The sequence below is a fragment of the Oenanthe melanoleuca genome, chromosome 20 (assembly GCF_029582105.1).
Source record: "Oenanthe melanoleuca isolate GR-GAL-2019-014 chromosome 20, OMel1.0, whole genome shotgun sequence".
Classification (NCBI taxonomy): Eukaryota; Metazoa; Chordata; class Aves; order Passeriformes; family Muscicapidae; genus Oenanthe; species Oenanthe melanoleuca.
This window is the reverse complement of record NC_079353.1, coordinates 9,130,496-9,146,472: the sequence shown is the minus strand read 5'-3', so window position 1 is coordinate 9,146,472 and position 15,977 is coordinate 9,130,496. Positions and strand designations below refer to the sequence as shown.

Here is a 15,977-nt window from a genome sequence, read left to right as displayed (position 1 = left end):
AAGCTGCCAGCACATGGGATTGCCCCTCTGCTCAAACCTGAGCTGCAGAATTAGTACCATTATAAAATGTGTGTCTGACATGTTCACTGCCTGTGTTCCTGCAAGCTTGCACTCTCCTCCAGAATGTTGCATAACATTGGCTGACTAGAGATGCATCATGTTAAAACTTCTCCTGCTAAACAGTACATTGTCATGCAGAAATATGAGTCACCACACTGATGCTTTCAGGTAGGGACACTTTATTTGCCCCTTTGAACAAATAAGGCAAGATATTTGAGAAAGATCAAACAAAATCTCCTGTATCAAACTGAGAGGAATGCAACAAAAGTTACTGTTTCAGACATATACAAACTAAAGACCCAACACTATTATATACAAACAGCCAGATCTTACAAAACAGCATTTCAAGTCAGCAGTTTATGCCAGTGTTGCTTATTTCTTTGTTACAAAAAAAGTTAAAGCTACAAACTTCACATTTGTAAGTCTCACCTGACTGACACCATCAGTATTTCTGGGTTTTCGAAGCAAAGAGAATGGTTTGTCCAGAACCCTTTCCATAATGCAGATGGTCCTAAGGAGCACATGAATGCAGCTTCACAATCAAGCAAGTTTTTTTGCTTAAAATTTTGTCAAAACAGCCTTCCCTTATGGAACCAGCCTTGGTCATAGCTTGGAGGACTTTTAGGAATGAACAGGTATTGTGCCCCTGGACATTCTACAAAGGGATCAAAAAGGAAAATATTTTCTCCAACAAATTGAAAATCAGTGAAGGAGAAAATAATTTATCTGCACTACAGCTCCAAGTGCAAGAAACATCATTAAGTCTCACCCACTGCAAGCATTTAAGAAAGGTTCAAAGACAGTTAAGCCATTGGACCAGTTTGAGTTATTTTGGTTTGTTTGCTATATTTTAAGACAATCACGTCAGCAAAACAGAGTATTTCAAGAGTGCTTACATTCAGTTACAGCAGTCACAGGTTGCATATTCTGTAAATAGACACCACCCCATGGTGTTTCACCTAAAAGTTGGGGTTTCTAATGCCCTCTGATCTCTACAGAGTTATCTATACAGTGCAGAGGAAAAAAATCCTTCCAGCAGAACAGGCTTGACCCATGCCACACAGGCAGTGCACAATTTACCATGTCACAGATCTGTCTGTCACACCAGAGGTGCTGGGCCAGATCCATCCCAGTGACTGACACAAGATCCAACACTGACCAGAGAACTCCCTGCTAAGTTGGAGGAGCTTCTTTGATGCAAAGGATGCTCATGGAAATCGCTCATCATAAAGACATGGTTAGGGCAAAGCCTATTGCACAGATTCCAGATGAGCATGGTACGAGCCCTGATGTTCCCCAGCACCTGGGGCTGTCATTGCTGGCTATCCCAGGATGTACCCCTCCTGCAGCACCCCACAAACACTGCTCACTGCCTCCCTTTTCCTTAGGGACAGCTGTGATCCCACTGCATTGTCAGACTGAGACAAACCAGCACCCAGCTCTGCAGAGGGTAAGAATGGCTTGGTTCCTTTCACACCTGTGGAGCAGAGCCGTGAGCAGCAGCCAAGAGCCTGCTCCAGTGGGGAAACAAGACCCTACAGGAACATGAAACAAACACATCACCTCTGTGGCAGCATTTGATTCAGGAGACACTGCTGTTTAATCATCTAGGTGATGTACCAAGGTCCAGCTCAGAAGCACGACATGGAAACTGTTCCTCTATCAGAGCAAAATAAAAAAATATTGGTCTAAATATTTGCTTTGCCCAAACATTCCATCATATGCTAGCAACACCTAAAACTACAGAGCTGTGCTGTCAGAGCCCACAGGGCAGAGGCATTGCTCAGTCTCTGCCCTGCACATAGGCTTTGTTTCACTCTCCACTCTGATGTCAGCTGATTGCATTGTCCTACAGTGATTGTACATGCTTGGGGCATTGTGGCTGATTGAGCTATGCTGGGCAGGGATGGCAGGGAAATTAAAAAAAAAAACAAAAAAAACCACAAGAGCATCCAGAGGAACTGGAAGAGACTGAACATCTTTCAGCAGGACATTTGTAATTGTCTTCTCATTCAGATCAACTCCACCTTTGCTTCACCACCATAAAAGCACATCTTTGTTAATTCAAAAGTCTTTACTTTCAGTTTAACTCTCCTGATGTGCTAAACCTTGCAGAAATGTGAAGGATTGTGAAATCAAGTTTTTATTCAAGCATCCAAAGATGTAAATTTGAAATGAAGCCTATAAAGTATTTCACAAGCTGTGGAGATTTTTAAGTCCTCTTAAACACAGCTGAAGTACCTAATTCCTGAGAGAGGTTCACACAACTTCCACCCATTCAAACACTGTTTCCTTTTCCCAGCATTCCATTCTCAGCAGGGTCTCCCTGAAGAACATTTCCAAACAGACAAACAAAGGGGTATCAGATCATTGACTGGCTTTTGGTTTTAAGTGGGTGTGGATTTTAAATTACAGAATGTAATTTCTTATGGAGGCACAACATGCTTTATCTACTCGTACAAATTCATGAAGTACACAAAACGAGGACAAAACTGAGGTCTTGAAGAAATCACACTTGCTTTAAGCACACAGTGTAAGGCACGGGGCTTATTACAGGCTTTTTAAAAACTGAGATTTAAGTTTCTTTCAAAAGGCTGGAACAGTTTGTACATGTTCTCACCTGCTCTCTTCAGTGACCTAAAACTTAACAGTACCTTAACAGTAGAAACAGTTAACAGCTTGAAATTGAGTCTATGCATTCACAGAGGAAAACAAAAACAAAATACCCACAAAAGAATCAGCTGTTACAGACAACCATCTGCATTAACTTAAACCAAAATAAACTCCTGAAAGTTCAGTTGAAAAGAGAGCGAGCCAACCTTCATTATCCTATTTCTATCTGGTTCCTCTGGTTTAAAAACAATCCTCCTAAAAACAGTAACAGAACTCTTTTGGAATGATGTTTTAAATATGTGTCTAACATTAAAACATACAATCAGGAACCTGAGTTCACAAAGGTGCTATGGAAAAATAAACGAGCAGAAGTATTGCCCTCTATTTTGCTAGCATATTTCAATAGAAATCAACCTGTTCAGTAGTCATAGAAGCAAGGGGCTGATTGAGGATGGAAGGAGGTTCCAGCTGTGACTCAGAAGTTCTGCTGCCGCCGCTTCTTGGCCTCGATGGCGTCGAGGATGGGCTGTCGCTTGGACTGGTACTTCTGGCGGATCTCCTCGATCTCCTGCTCCATCATGGGGTCCAGGGCAGACAGCCTCTTCTGCAGCTCATCCACGCTCCAAGTCTTCAGCTAGTAGGGAGACAAAAGAGGAACAGACACTGGCATCAGTGCAGCCAACACCCAGCAGGGATCCACGGCCACGGCGCAGCTTAAAGCAGGGAACGGCACACAGGGCTCAGTCAGAGTGGAGTGAGCCTTAGGATGCTGCTTCTGCTCGTTTCACGGGTACCATTACGTGCTCTGGCTACTGGCAGTGTGAGCACACAACCAACCAGTGAAATGTTTTCCCCATGGAGTTGCTTTTCTATTGCTTCATTTTGCAGCATTAGGACAGAAATGCTGCACTGAGATGGAAGGAAAGCAAAGTTCTCTTCTCCTCCCTTTTCCTTTCAACTAAACTTCCTTATGCTAAATGACAAAAGGAGACATAGGGAACAGGAAGAAAATAATATAATTGATAAAAGCTCCATGTGAAAAAATAAAGGCAATTATGTACAATCAGGATGAATCTCAGTTATGTTGAGGAATCCAAACTCTGCTACACCAGAAATCCCAGAGCACAAACACACACCAGGACACTTTGGGTCATCCTTGCACTGATAAAATATGCAAGAACAATTTGTATTTTCCTGTACATGTGAAGATGTCAGGCTCATCTGGACAAGCTCCCTCTCCCTAAATTCCCTCTCTGCCTGACCTTTGTTTAACTGGCTGTCTTGTCCATGCCAATTTGCTCAGAACTGGCACAGCAAAGTTCTGCTCTGTGATTACATATGCCAAGTGTGGCTTAGGAGATTCTAGATTGTCCACAGCTACAGTCTTTATGTAATGTTATAATATTATAACAGGTGGAACAGACAGGATTTTAGTATAATGTTAAAAATATGGACACTGGAAGTGCTTCAAATGTTTACTTAAGCACCAGTCCTCTCCCCATCCAAGATCAAGTGACCACAGGAGAAACTGTTCTACAGGAACTCCAGCAGGACAGAAGTGACTATGCAGCACCTGCTATCAGTAAGCATCTGCTGAGGATGCTAAGAATATGCGAAATAATTAGGGTTTTTTCTTGTGCACAAAGAACTGTCAATTTTTTTTTTTGCTTTCAACAAATGTCATAATTAAATGACTTATCTTTATTTTCATGCAAGGGGGGCTGTCCTAGCTTAGCTGTTAATTAGTCAGCTGTCATGTTATTTTCAAGCCGTTTCTGAACCGAAACATGGAGTGAAATGTTTGCTGCCTACTACAAGACAACAAATGAATGTTTAATGGCAGTTTGTATCACTCCTTAAAACCAAGACATGGAACTCCTGATGCCTTTTGCTGAGGTGGAAGAGATACCAGTCCCTAAATCACAAAATCACCTGCTACCTAATTTCTTACAATGTCTTTTGAAGCTTTTAGAAAATTCTGCTGAACAAGATCTTTCCTAGTTGCTGTTTAAAGATCACAAATCTATTTTAATAATCCAGGCACATATAAAACAACCTTTCTGCCCAGGGTATACAGTCTTTCAGCCTTTCCAATCAGGCAACCGTTCATTAGAAAGACAAAGCATTTCCTCCACAAAGATATATATTATTTATACTCATTAATGCAACTTCAACAGGCAGCAGTTTAAGTTGATGCATGGCACCAGTTGCCTTTTTACACTAATTTATTAAGGAGCAGGTAATTATTCAACATTCCACTTCCTCACAGTCTAGGGAATTGAAAAGTCAAATAAAAATGCAAAACAGAAGAAAATATTAATACAAGCTCTGAATACATATACTAAGCAGCCACAGTGCTGGACTGCTTAAAGAGAGTATTGGAACAAATCTAAAACACCTTGCTTAAGGCTTAAGCCAACTACTAGATGTGAGAAATTGCCCTAGGGCTGCAATCTTCCAGGGATGCCCTTTAAGCCTTCTCTGCTGTCCTCCTGAAGTGCTTGAGTGCTGCTTAGAGCCAGAAACAAAGTGCCTGAGCTGGCAGAGCAGATGTACAGTGATGGGGTCTCCAGAACACAGTGGAGAGTAAGAAAACACTGCTGTCCTTGAATAGGATGGATCATCACGGGACATCCTTCATGGACACCAAAACACAAAGCTTTCCTTCAAAGTGTCAGAGCTGCTTTCCAAGGGACACAACAGCTCTGACAACTCCTGGGATTGTGTTTGTCAGGACAGATGGCTAAACAGTGTGGAAGATGCTGGAGCACAGCTAAGTGTGCAGTGGGCAAAGCCCACAAATTTATATAATATGATCTAACTGGGAGGTGGGTTACCTGCATGAGGCAGAGCAAAGTGGCTGCTTACAGAGCCTGATCATGGGTTAAACACAACAGGGATGATGGGAGAAGGAAGGGAGGCAAGTCCATGTGGCCCAGGAATCTGGGAGCACAGGAACAGCCTGTGTGCAGTGCTGTGCCAGTGGGGATGAACAACTCAGAGATTTATTATGGAATAATGGCACACTGTCTGTGAATGCCACAATCCTGCAAGAGTTGGAGAAGCCAAAGGGCAGCGCTGGTGAAAGGTGCAGGAGGTGACTGCTCAGCCCAGAGCTGATGGGAGACTGATAGGTCCCAGTGGGTAATGAGAGCCACGAGAGCCACGCAGAGCAGGGGACACCCAGCCCTCTGCTCCCTCTGTGCCCAGGGACCTGGCCTGGGCAATTACTCAGACTGTCCTTCCACTCACATCTTTAGAAGGAAAAAAAACCAACAAACTGTTCCAAATGTTATGGCCTCCATTTCACTTTGCTGTCTGGCATTTCACTGTAAGACAATGCCACACACAAGCTTTCTCCCAGAAATGAAGTTTTAGACTCCAGTATATCTGTTTCTGCACTCCTGGGACACTGACATTATTCTCTGAGAAAAACGCCAGGAGCAAACTAAGACAAGAAGGACAAGGACAGCATCTCATGACAGATGGGTACTCGGGGTAAAGTCTCAGTGCTGAGCAGCTGCAATTAGAGCTGGTTTTAGCCACGGGCTCAGTCCCATTCCTCTCCCCACTTCTCAGCAATTCCTCTGCTCTAAGAAGTCTAACTGTCTCTGTAGAAGCTATCTATTTTTGTCCATCCTGATCAAATACCTAAAACAAACTTTTGAAGGAAGGAATCTCATTTCAAATGTAAAGCCAGATAGAAAATACTTGTACTAAAGTTGGCCAAACAAATCTATCAAAATGGTGAGGAGGCAACACAGTGAAACTTTTCCAGCAAGCTTGTATGTTGAGAAAGCTAGCTTTTAACCATCTAATTAACAGTTGTATTTTTACTTGAGGTTTTGAGAACAGTCTTAAACTCTGTAAAAATGCCCAAATGAAGACAAACAGAGGTGGAAGTGTTCATCTGAAAGCCTCTCACCCACAGCCATTGGATGCTGTTTGTTTTCTTCAGACACCACTGACAGAAACAACTTGTTTTAATATGCTGATGATTTCTACTGTATAATTTAGAAGGACATACATAATTATATCCTTTGGAAGGACATAACCTACAGCCTTTCCATGCCTATGCAGCAGTGATGGACGAATCAGGAACAGATAATCTGAAATACAATTTCTTCCTCAAGGAGATTTGTAAGCTATTCACAGCATTCTGACAGATCTGCAGACAACTACCCCACTGAATAATGTTCAACTCAGCAAACTGCTTCTGAGTTTCAGTTCTTTCAAATCAGCATTTTAAAAACAGGAGGAAAAGAAACCCACTTGCATTTCTTATAGTCAGGTAAAGTGTCACAGCAACATATCCTACTGAATGCAAATGAAACTAAGCAGCAAAAGGAGAATAAATATAAGCTCTCTACAGACACAAACACAGGTTTGGTATTCAAGGGCATCACGGTCTGAACTTTATACCTCTGCTGTTCTGTCCTCAGCAGGACACAGCCCAAAACCCGCCACAGTATTTTTAAACAGACTATGCCAGACTTGTTTCACATAAAACAAAAAAAATCTGTTGTAAAACACAAAGCCTAGAGAACTAACTCAGCCTCTGCCCTGTCCCCACAAAAACCAAACAAAACCCCAGATGGTGAAAATTTTTTAAATTAGAAGCTGATGTAAATAATTTATCACAGTCCTCTTAGTACCCAGAGCTCTCACACTGAGGAGCACCAGTGCTGGTTTGCCTACAGCAAGGTCTGAGATTATCCCAAACCAGTTTGGAATTGGCACATTCTCTAGTCCCTGAACAGCAGCACAAGGTCAGCCCTGCCTGGACCAGCCTGCACTACTGACACACATACAGCTGTCCAGTAATCCCCCAGTCACCTCAGCCATCATTCTGATTTGCTCCTGTAGCAAAACCACTGCCAGCCAAACCTTCTTGCTGCGTGAATTACAAGCATCAAACAGAAAGGAGCTGTTTCCCAGAAGCTTTCACACATTTCTCCCCCAACAAAGAGTTTTGGCCAAGCTCTAGCTCTCTGACTGCACAGGAATCAAAAAATATTATCTTGGGGCAAGTGGAAAATATGTTCCTCCTGAAATTTTCTTTTTGCTGCTGACACTGAATTTGATCCCTGCATTTAGCACAAAGCCTTTTCTTCTCATGTCTGCAACATTTCAAGCTACCTGGGCTTTGCTTTCAAATACTGTCTTTGAAGTCCTGAAGTTGTGCCTAACAGGAACCTCCATCCCCTGGGTGGGGATGCTCTTTTTCGACCATCACTTTTCAAATGTGCAGATGGACCCTGACTTCTGGAACAAAACTGGAATATGTATGACACTGGTGAGATGAAGTTACTTTCCTTAGGGTAATAGCATTTGAATAGTTTTTCAGAAGGAGAGTATTTTCAAGTCTTGGTACTACAACCAATCCTACAAATAAAATTAGGAATTTGTTCTCTTCTTCCTCAACCTTCTAGACATATCGTTCTACCATAATTCCTGTGAGTTTGAACAGTTGTCTTCCACATGCTCAGGGTGTTTTCCGAATATCCTCCCACTGTTACCAAGAGCTTGTGGCTTTTTAGAAAGAAAACACCCAGCTGCAGCAGTCACTCTGCCTGCCTTTCACCCAGATACTCCAGGTAGCATTTACTGCTCAACAAAACTTGATGTCAAACTTTTAAGTTTTATATAGTCTTTAGAAAAACTGGCTTTCATAAGGGGCAGTGGGAGTTTGAAGACTAAAATACAGAAGTAATAAAATTGCAGCTTCCCACGCTACACAGGGAAATAAATTCTTAGTAGGAATGATACGAGCTAGATGGGAGCTAAGGAAAAACAAATTAATTGTCTATTTAGCATAGCTTTTATTGTTATAGCTTCATTTTAAGCCTAGTTTTATGCTGCAATCTACCAGCTCTGGACTGCATACCCAGTGATCAAAGCTCCCCATAGAACTCATCAATCCCATCAGCAGGGAGCACAGCCCATCACTTTTTTTGAGTGTGTATTTAGACAGGCAAACTTTAAATGTGGCTTGAGAAGGGGTTTTACCCAAATCAAGTTACCCAAGCCATGCTAAACATTAAATACCAAATGGGAATTTGCTGTTAGAGATAATGAGAAAGTATTACCACAGTAAGAGTAGTAACAGTCTACTTTGGAAAAACAAAACCAGAACCACCTGGGACTACAATTGCGTGGAAGCCCCTCAGGGGAGGCTGTTGGTGATCACACTCAACAGCAGAAGTGGCTACATATCAGAGACAAGCATAAAACAATTCCTACAAGTTCAATTAAATTTTCAGGTGTCCTTTAGAGGAATGGAGGCTTTTCACAGAAGAGAATAATAACTCTTGCTTCACTCGACCTTGGCTATCACCAAGGCTATCAAGACGCTTCCCTGCTGATAAAACCAAGGGTACATTCACACTTCCTTCTCCAGAGCCCTGCAGATCAGTTTGACTCCTGAGCTTTTCTCTATCACCTCCACAAACAGTTTTAATTTTGGGAGGAGCTGTCCCATGGGATGCCAGTTCTGCAGCTGTTTGTAGCAACCACCGTGGGGCAGAGCTCAGCCTGCAGCACCCGGGAGTGCAGGGGTGCTGCACCACGAGCCAGGGAGGGGTGTCAGAACTCAGGGATCCATGAATGTGAGCTCTGACAAGTGTAAGAGCTGACATTATGCTGGAATTAGCTTTCTGTAACTTGAAATACTGGTTAAACAAGGTATCCATTAAATGCTCATATCAAATATACTCCGAGGACATAGATTACTCAAAAGTACTACACACTTTTTTTTAAAACCAGAAAAAAAAAGTCCTCAATTTCTCTGGCCAAAATTAAATGTAGAAGGTAATTTCTCACGCTAAGCAGTGCTCCAGACTTTAGATCTTGAAGATAGTGATATAAATTGGTGCTGGAATAGCATGCCATTTTTTCCCATGGCATTTTTCCTGAAATGCTGCCTCAGTACCACTTGGCATGCTTTCAATCACTGTTCTAAAAATTAAGTGCCTTATTCTCATTTACGTTTCCAGCACAAGGAAGCCTTGATGTAATGTATGAGCAGGCATTAACTATTTATTCACTTTAAGTTGACAAATGCAAAGGACGTAAGGACCTAGTGGCACTTTCTGACCATTTTTCTTCATCCATCAGATCCCTACAACTTCACAGATCTGTCAAGCAGCCACACTGCACAAGCACTAATTATCTTGATTTTCCTCCATTTTAGTATCAGCATGTCAGTGAAGTTTCTCACTGTTATGAAAGCAGTGGATGAAATGCATTCATTGTGGGATTTCATGCAAGATTAAAAATATAGATATTAATCTTTCAAAAGATTTGAAAAATAAGTCTCAGCAGCACAAGCTTCTGCTTTTAACACACCTTAATTATTTAGGCAATGTGCTGGCAAAACACATCATGGGCTGCAGCATCTAGCAGCAGCCAAAACAGCACTGCAGCTATAATTGCCCAAAGAAAGAGAACAGGAGCTGTGATCAGTGCACATCTGGAGACTCAAGCCCACCTCACCTGAACAGCAGATGGCTTTCCACAAAGAAACAACACTTTCAATCAGATGACATAGGGGTCAAGTCAGCTTAAGCCAGGTAAATATTTAAGTGCAATCACAGCATCATTTTTGTGGAAGAAAAGATGGACACTACCACACACTCAGCTTTTGATCCCAAGCTGAACTGGAAAAGTGCATCTTAACAAAGAGTTAGAAGAGACCCAGGGCTTCTCAAGTGAAGTGTTTGGGATGGCTCCACCTCACTTGCACAGATGTGGAGCTACTGAAAGTGAAGCACCTTATTGTTATGATGCCAGTACGGATTCCAGTTAATTTTCCACTTAGCTCTGCTTAGTTGATTAAAATAAAGGTTGACAACACCAGACCATGGGATCTGTGCTATCCCTACAGAATTTCTGGGGCTCTGTGTGCCATCATTCTCCCTGCCAGACCCATGGGAAGATCATGTCTGAAGTGGAAACTCCTGTGTAGGAATGACAGCTGCCAAGCCCCCCTCTCTCCAGCCTGGCACCCTGTACCTCAGCAAGGCTTCTCCCAGATCCCCAGGCACAGGTGGAGCAGCTGCCCCTCTGCTCAGCACTGGTGGAACCTCACCACACTGCTGAGGCCACTGCTCCTCTCTAGCCACAGCTTTGCCACTCCACTGGATCTTATTTCAGGCTACGTGTACACCCATAATGTTTGATCCTGCTGGTTCACAAGGACCTTTCCCAATACCACCCTGAGCAGCCCATGCCTGTGGCTGCTCTGGGAGATGCACACTCAGGACACAAAACATCAGCAGCTCAGAGGCTCCTCTGCCTTCCCACCCTCCCCACACTTGGGAAGTTTTCCCCTATTCCTCAAAAGCCTTTAGGAACCAGAGAGCAGCTTTGCTGTTGGCAAGGTATCAGGAAAGTCCCAATTTCAGAGGATTACAGCACACATTCCATTCCCCCTGGCCACCCAGACAGAACTATGGGGACACCACAGCCTGGATCACCAGCACTGGCCTCCCTGGGCTGCTCTTAGCCAAGAACTGCACTTCACCAAACCCTGCTGTAATTCTTACAAGGCTCAGAGAAGTTCTGGTGTCACAGCACAACCACAGAACCTCTACAAGCTGTTACTACCCTCAGCACTGTCCTGAAGTATTAAGGAAGAAAACCCATCCAAAGGTATACTCACTGATATGAATGCTGAGTGGTCATTAAAAGAATAAAGCTTTTTTAAGAAAGAGCAATTCATTTTAATCTTCTAAGCTCCAAGATTAAATTTCCTTTTTTAGCCTTACTGTCAATTATGAGTATGAATAGCCCCATTCATGTCCAAAATCATCCCAAGTACTGTACACACTTAATCTAAACAAAGGGAATGACAAATTGTGTCAAGTGTTATTCTGCAGCACTGAACTTCAGGAAGTCCAAACCTTGAAATCCTTTAGGAACTTAGAAAGTGGCTGACTAATCCTGTAACCACAAAGACAAGTTATCTCACTGCTATTCTTTTTTTTCAGTAACTGAATTACAAACCAAGCTAAAAGGTCAGCCTGTCTGGACAAGCTAGCAGGAAAAAAAGCACGAAAGTGCAAAAAAAACAGGAGTACTGTTTGCTTTTAAAAAGCAGTTGCTTGCCAGAGGTTTGATTAAATAAAAACAGCAGAGTTTTTTTCCTTCCCTAAGTGATTATGATTTAATTTTCTTAAATAATACCTCTGAACATGCTAAAGTAAATCATGTCATTAGGCCATGAGGATCTGGCTAGCTGCACAACTCGGCTATAAAGTACAGAGCTGACCAATGTGGGGTTTTTTTTAAGAAGAGGAATCTGTCAGAAAATGATTTGATTCCTTTAAATCAAACAAAATCAAAATATTTTATACGAATCTGATAAGTTTAACTAAGTTCTTATAGGAAGGGGACATATGTCCATAAAGGAGCTTCCTTCCAATTCCAGGTACCCTTTTCACCCCTCTCTCCCTTGCTCCTAAGGGCTCTACTTGCTGAAGGATTAACAATTAATTTCTTAATTCAGGATCACTTATCCTGAATAAAGCAGAACAACTGAAGAATACCTGAACTCAGAGTGATTCATTCATATAACAGTTCTCAGTATGAAACACAAATGTAAATGTAACTGAAGTGGCAACCAATTAATTAACACTAAATCAGTACTTGAAGACAGCCTTTATTAATGATGTGCAGTAAGAAGCATCATTAACACACCTGAAGACTTCACACACTCAAATCTGCAAGGCTTAAAACACACAGTTTCAGTTTCAAAGGCTTAAGACTCCATCATCCATGGCAAGTAGCCATTAAAGCTTTAAATAACTTGGGCTTGTTTATCTTAGGAGTATAAAACTTTATTCAACACACATTTTTGAATCTTAGTCTCCCATTTTAGTTCCAGCTCTAGGACAGCTGCTGAAAGGGGTTTGTTTGCAGGAAGACCTCATATTGTCTACCCAAAAATGAGGATTATTGCAAAACCTCGGTCCAGTGCTGCTCTGCCTTCCCTGTTTCACTCAGGGAAAGAAGGTAACAGCTGCAACTTGAAGGCAAAAAAGACAGGAGAGAGAATTACAAGCTTTCTGAGGAAAGACTGAATTACAGAGATTTCCACAGCATTCTGGAAAAATTAATAGCTGCATGTCCATGCAGTTGTCTTTAAAACCAGGGGCATGTGTTTAATATTTAAGAGGCAAATATTTTTTGAGACAGTCCCGAAGTGAACCATGTCCACAAAATCCATCTCAAATTAACCTGCACAATTCACTATGAAAGGTTTCCCCAGCTGTTCACTATTACTTGGGCATCCATTTATAATGATCCTGCATGATGGCAGGACACAAAAGAAGGAATTAAAGACTTCATTTCTGAATAATATTCCTTTCAGACTGTATCAGTCTATATGTATTAAGCTGCTCTTTCTCTCTTTTCCTGAAGGTCAAAGCTTTGATTATGGATCATAAAATGGTTTGGGTTGGAAGGGACCTTAAAGCTCACCCAGTCCCACCCCTGCCATGCGCAGGGACACCTCCCATTGTCCCAGGCTGCTCCAAGCCCCAGTGTCCATCCTGGCCTGGGACACTTCCAGGGATCCAGGAGCAGCCACAGCTTCTCTGGGCACCCTGTGCCAGGACCTCAGCATCCTCACAGGAAAGGATTTCACCCCAATATCTAATCCAAGACACCAAAGGTTACACACACATCAGTTAGGCTGGCAATAAGCAAAACCTCGATGTTTCTGCAGGCTTTAAAGTAACATAAGAAGAGGCTGCACAAGGTCAGATGCACTAGGTCCAGCAGTCGGGGCTGAGATAACTTTGCCCTCTCACAGTTCATCATTTCAGGCATTTGCCCAGATGAGACCCTGCCCCCAGGAAAGTGTTCACAGAGTTCTGATGGAGGCTTCACTCCTGGCTTTTCCAGCTGCTCCAGACTCCATCCCCCAAGAAGAATCCAGAGCAGCTATGACAGACCCTCCATGCAGAGTCTCCAAAAGGGGCCCTTTTTGCTACAGATGAGAAAAACCTGGACAAGCTTGTCTTTTTAAGCTACATTACCCTTTACAAACATTTGCACTGACAGATGAGCTGGAAGAAGATTTCAGAAGCATTTCAAATATATCTTGTTTCGGCAGCAGTGTTCTTTCTTTAAGGGAGATGCTGTGCCAAGAACACATCCAGCCCTGAAAACAGATCTCAAGGCATAACAAGGCTCAAACAGGTTTTCTGAAGAATTCAGTGTGGTCAGAGAGTATTTTTCCAGTATCACACCTTCAATTCCTCTCCCCTTTCTCCCAAAGCAGAAATGAATGTTGCAGCCTGACCTTAATCATGCAGCAGCAGTGAACAAACCAAATAATCACAGACCCAGGATGAAGATCTTTTAGTTACTTAGTTCATCTGCAAAACTTTCAATGTCTTAGCAGATTAAATCTACAGCAGGCAAGGGGCCTCCAAGATAGTCCAGGATGTTGATTTTACAAGTCTGAGTACTCTGATATGAAGTCGATTTCAGGTTACATTATTTCAGTCTCCATTAAGGGCTATGACCTAAGCAACAAACTACAGCAACTCATTTTACTTCCCACTCACTGCAAGTTTCATCTAAAAGCCTTATGTCAAAGAAGGCCTGCTATATACAAAAATATAGCAAAAAATGAGAATTTGACAGCAAGTTGTGGCAGTAAGCGCTTTGCAATCAATGTCAGTTTGCACCAAAGTGAAAGCAGGTGGTGAGCAATGACCCTGTTACCAAATGGAAGAGCAGGAATCTATTCTCTTCCCCAGAAGAGATACATTTCTGAAGTACCTTTTTCAATTTTAAATATTGCTAACAAATTTTAAAACCAAATGTGGTACATTCTTTTGTTGTGGTTGTTGTTGTTATAAAGGGAATTTGGAAAGGTTTATAAAACCTACATACACAGAACTTGCTGTGAATCACAGTGGTGGTTTGACACAGCCATGAACTATGAAGTTTGCAGTGAGGTTCAGAGTGTTTTTCTCATGCAAATGTTACAGAAGATTCAAGACCACTTAAACAATAAAACAGAGAAGCATGCTGCTCCTGGGCTTATTTTTAAAAAGATTGTTTTTCTACAAGGTGACAAAATGAACCATTTGTCCTTAATAAAGATGTCACAAGTTAAAAGTATTTTCTGGGAAGAACACACTAAATATGCTGGAAAGGTAATGTTTAAAAGAGAAATAAACAATTAACAGAGCTTTAAAAATTCTTGGCAGATGGCTGAAGAGAAGAAAAAAAAAGGAAATCCATTCAAGGAATGTCAGTGTTATGAATCAAGACAGGTGACATTTAAAACCAATGAATAAAACATCAGGAAAACCTGTCTCTTTTTATAAATCATACTTAACAGTGGAACTACATCTAGGTAAAACACTTCAAGATCCTCCTCAATAAGCAGGAGATACTCTAAGGGTACAATTCAGGTTTTGAAAGTTAATAATTGTCTATCCTGGACTGCCTCCTGTTGTCAGAAAAACAGTCCTTTTATGAGAGTTTGTTTCCCTCCCTCCCACCCAAAATAAAAAAAAAAAAAAAAATTAAAAAATTTAAAAAATGTAACCTTAATGCTCTCCCAGATTTTTTGTTTCTTATTTTCCCAACAAGAAATAAATCTTTATTTTAGATCCAGCACAGCAGAAACAAGTATCTCAAGTTTTCTCGCTTCTCAGCTAGGAATCTGCCCTAGTTCCACAGGGCCTGGACAGAGACATCAATCAGCCATCCCAGATCTGGCTTTGTCTCTCAAACTGGTGAATGCCCCACCAAATAAGTTCACTTTATGTTCAAAGTAAGACTATTGGAAGAAATCAGTGGCTGAGAAGTCATTTCTATTCCAGTCACCACTGGGAAAAAGGAGAGTTCATGACAGATGAAGGGAAGAAACACTTGGACAGAGAAATCCCTGAAGATTCATTCCAAGTGTTTGGTTTAGTCTTCTAAAAATGTTATTGTAAAATGCTCTACTTGAACCAAACTTTTTTATTTTTCCACACAAAACTATACATATTCAGATGGATTTTCTGAACAATCAATCTTCATTCATCACACAAAGGTCAGAGAAACTTGCTCTCTTAGAAAATAAAGAATGTAATCTAAATTCCGTAATAATTCAATAGGAGTCACAAGGTTATATGATTTTCAGTAATGCCTTATAAATGACCTACTAATGTGCACACTCTAATGCAGCTTTTTTTGCTCCTGTCCAAGCAGACAGCCTTCTGGTGTCTCAGTAACCAACTCAAATGACTCACTTGAGTAATTTGGCTGGGAGAAAGGAGTAGCAGAAAGATTAG

At 41.7% G+C, this 15,977-nt stretch overlaps 1 protein-coding gene across 1 annotated transcript in view; it reads right to left on the bottom strand.

Annotated features, from left to right (window-relative positions):
* Nucleotides 1-222: 222 nt before the first annotated feature.
* Nucleotides 223-15,977, bottom strand: part of STK4 (serine/threonine kinase 4) — a 44,466-nt gene continuing 28,711 nt past the window's right edge. The window contains exon 11 of the mRNA XM_056507380.1: nucleotides 223-3,307. Coding sequence (XP_056363355.1) covers nucleotides 3,149-3,307 — 159 coding nt within the window. The 3' untranslated portion in view covers nucleotides 223-3,148. The remainder of the gene's footprint in view (nucleotides 3,308-15,977) is intronic.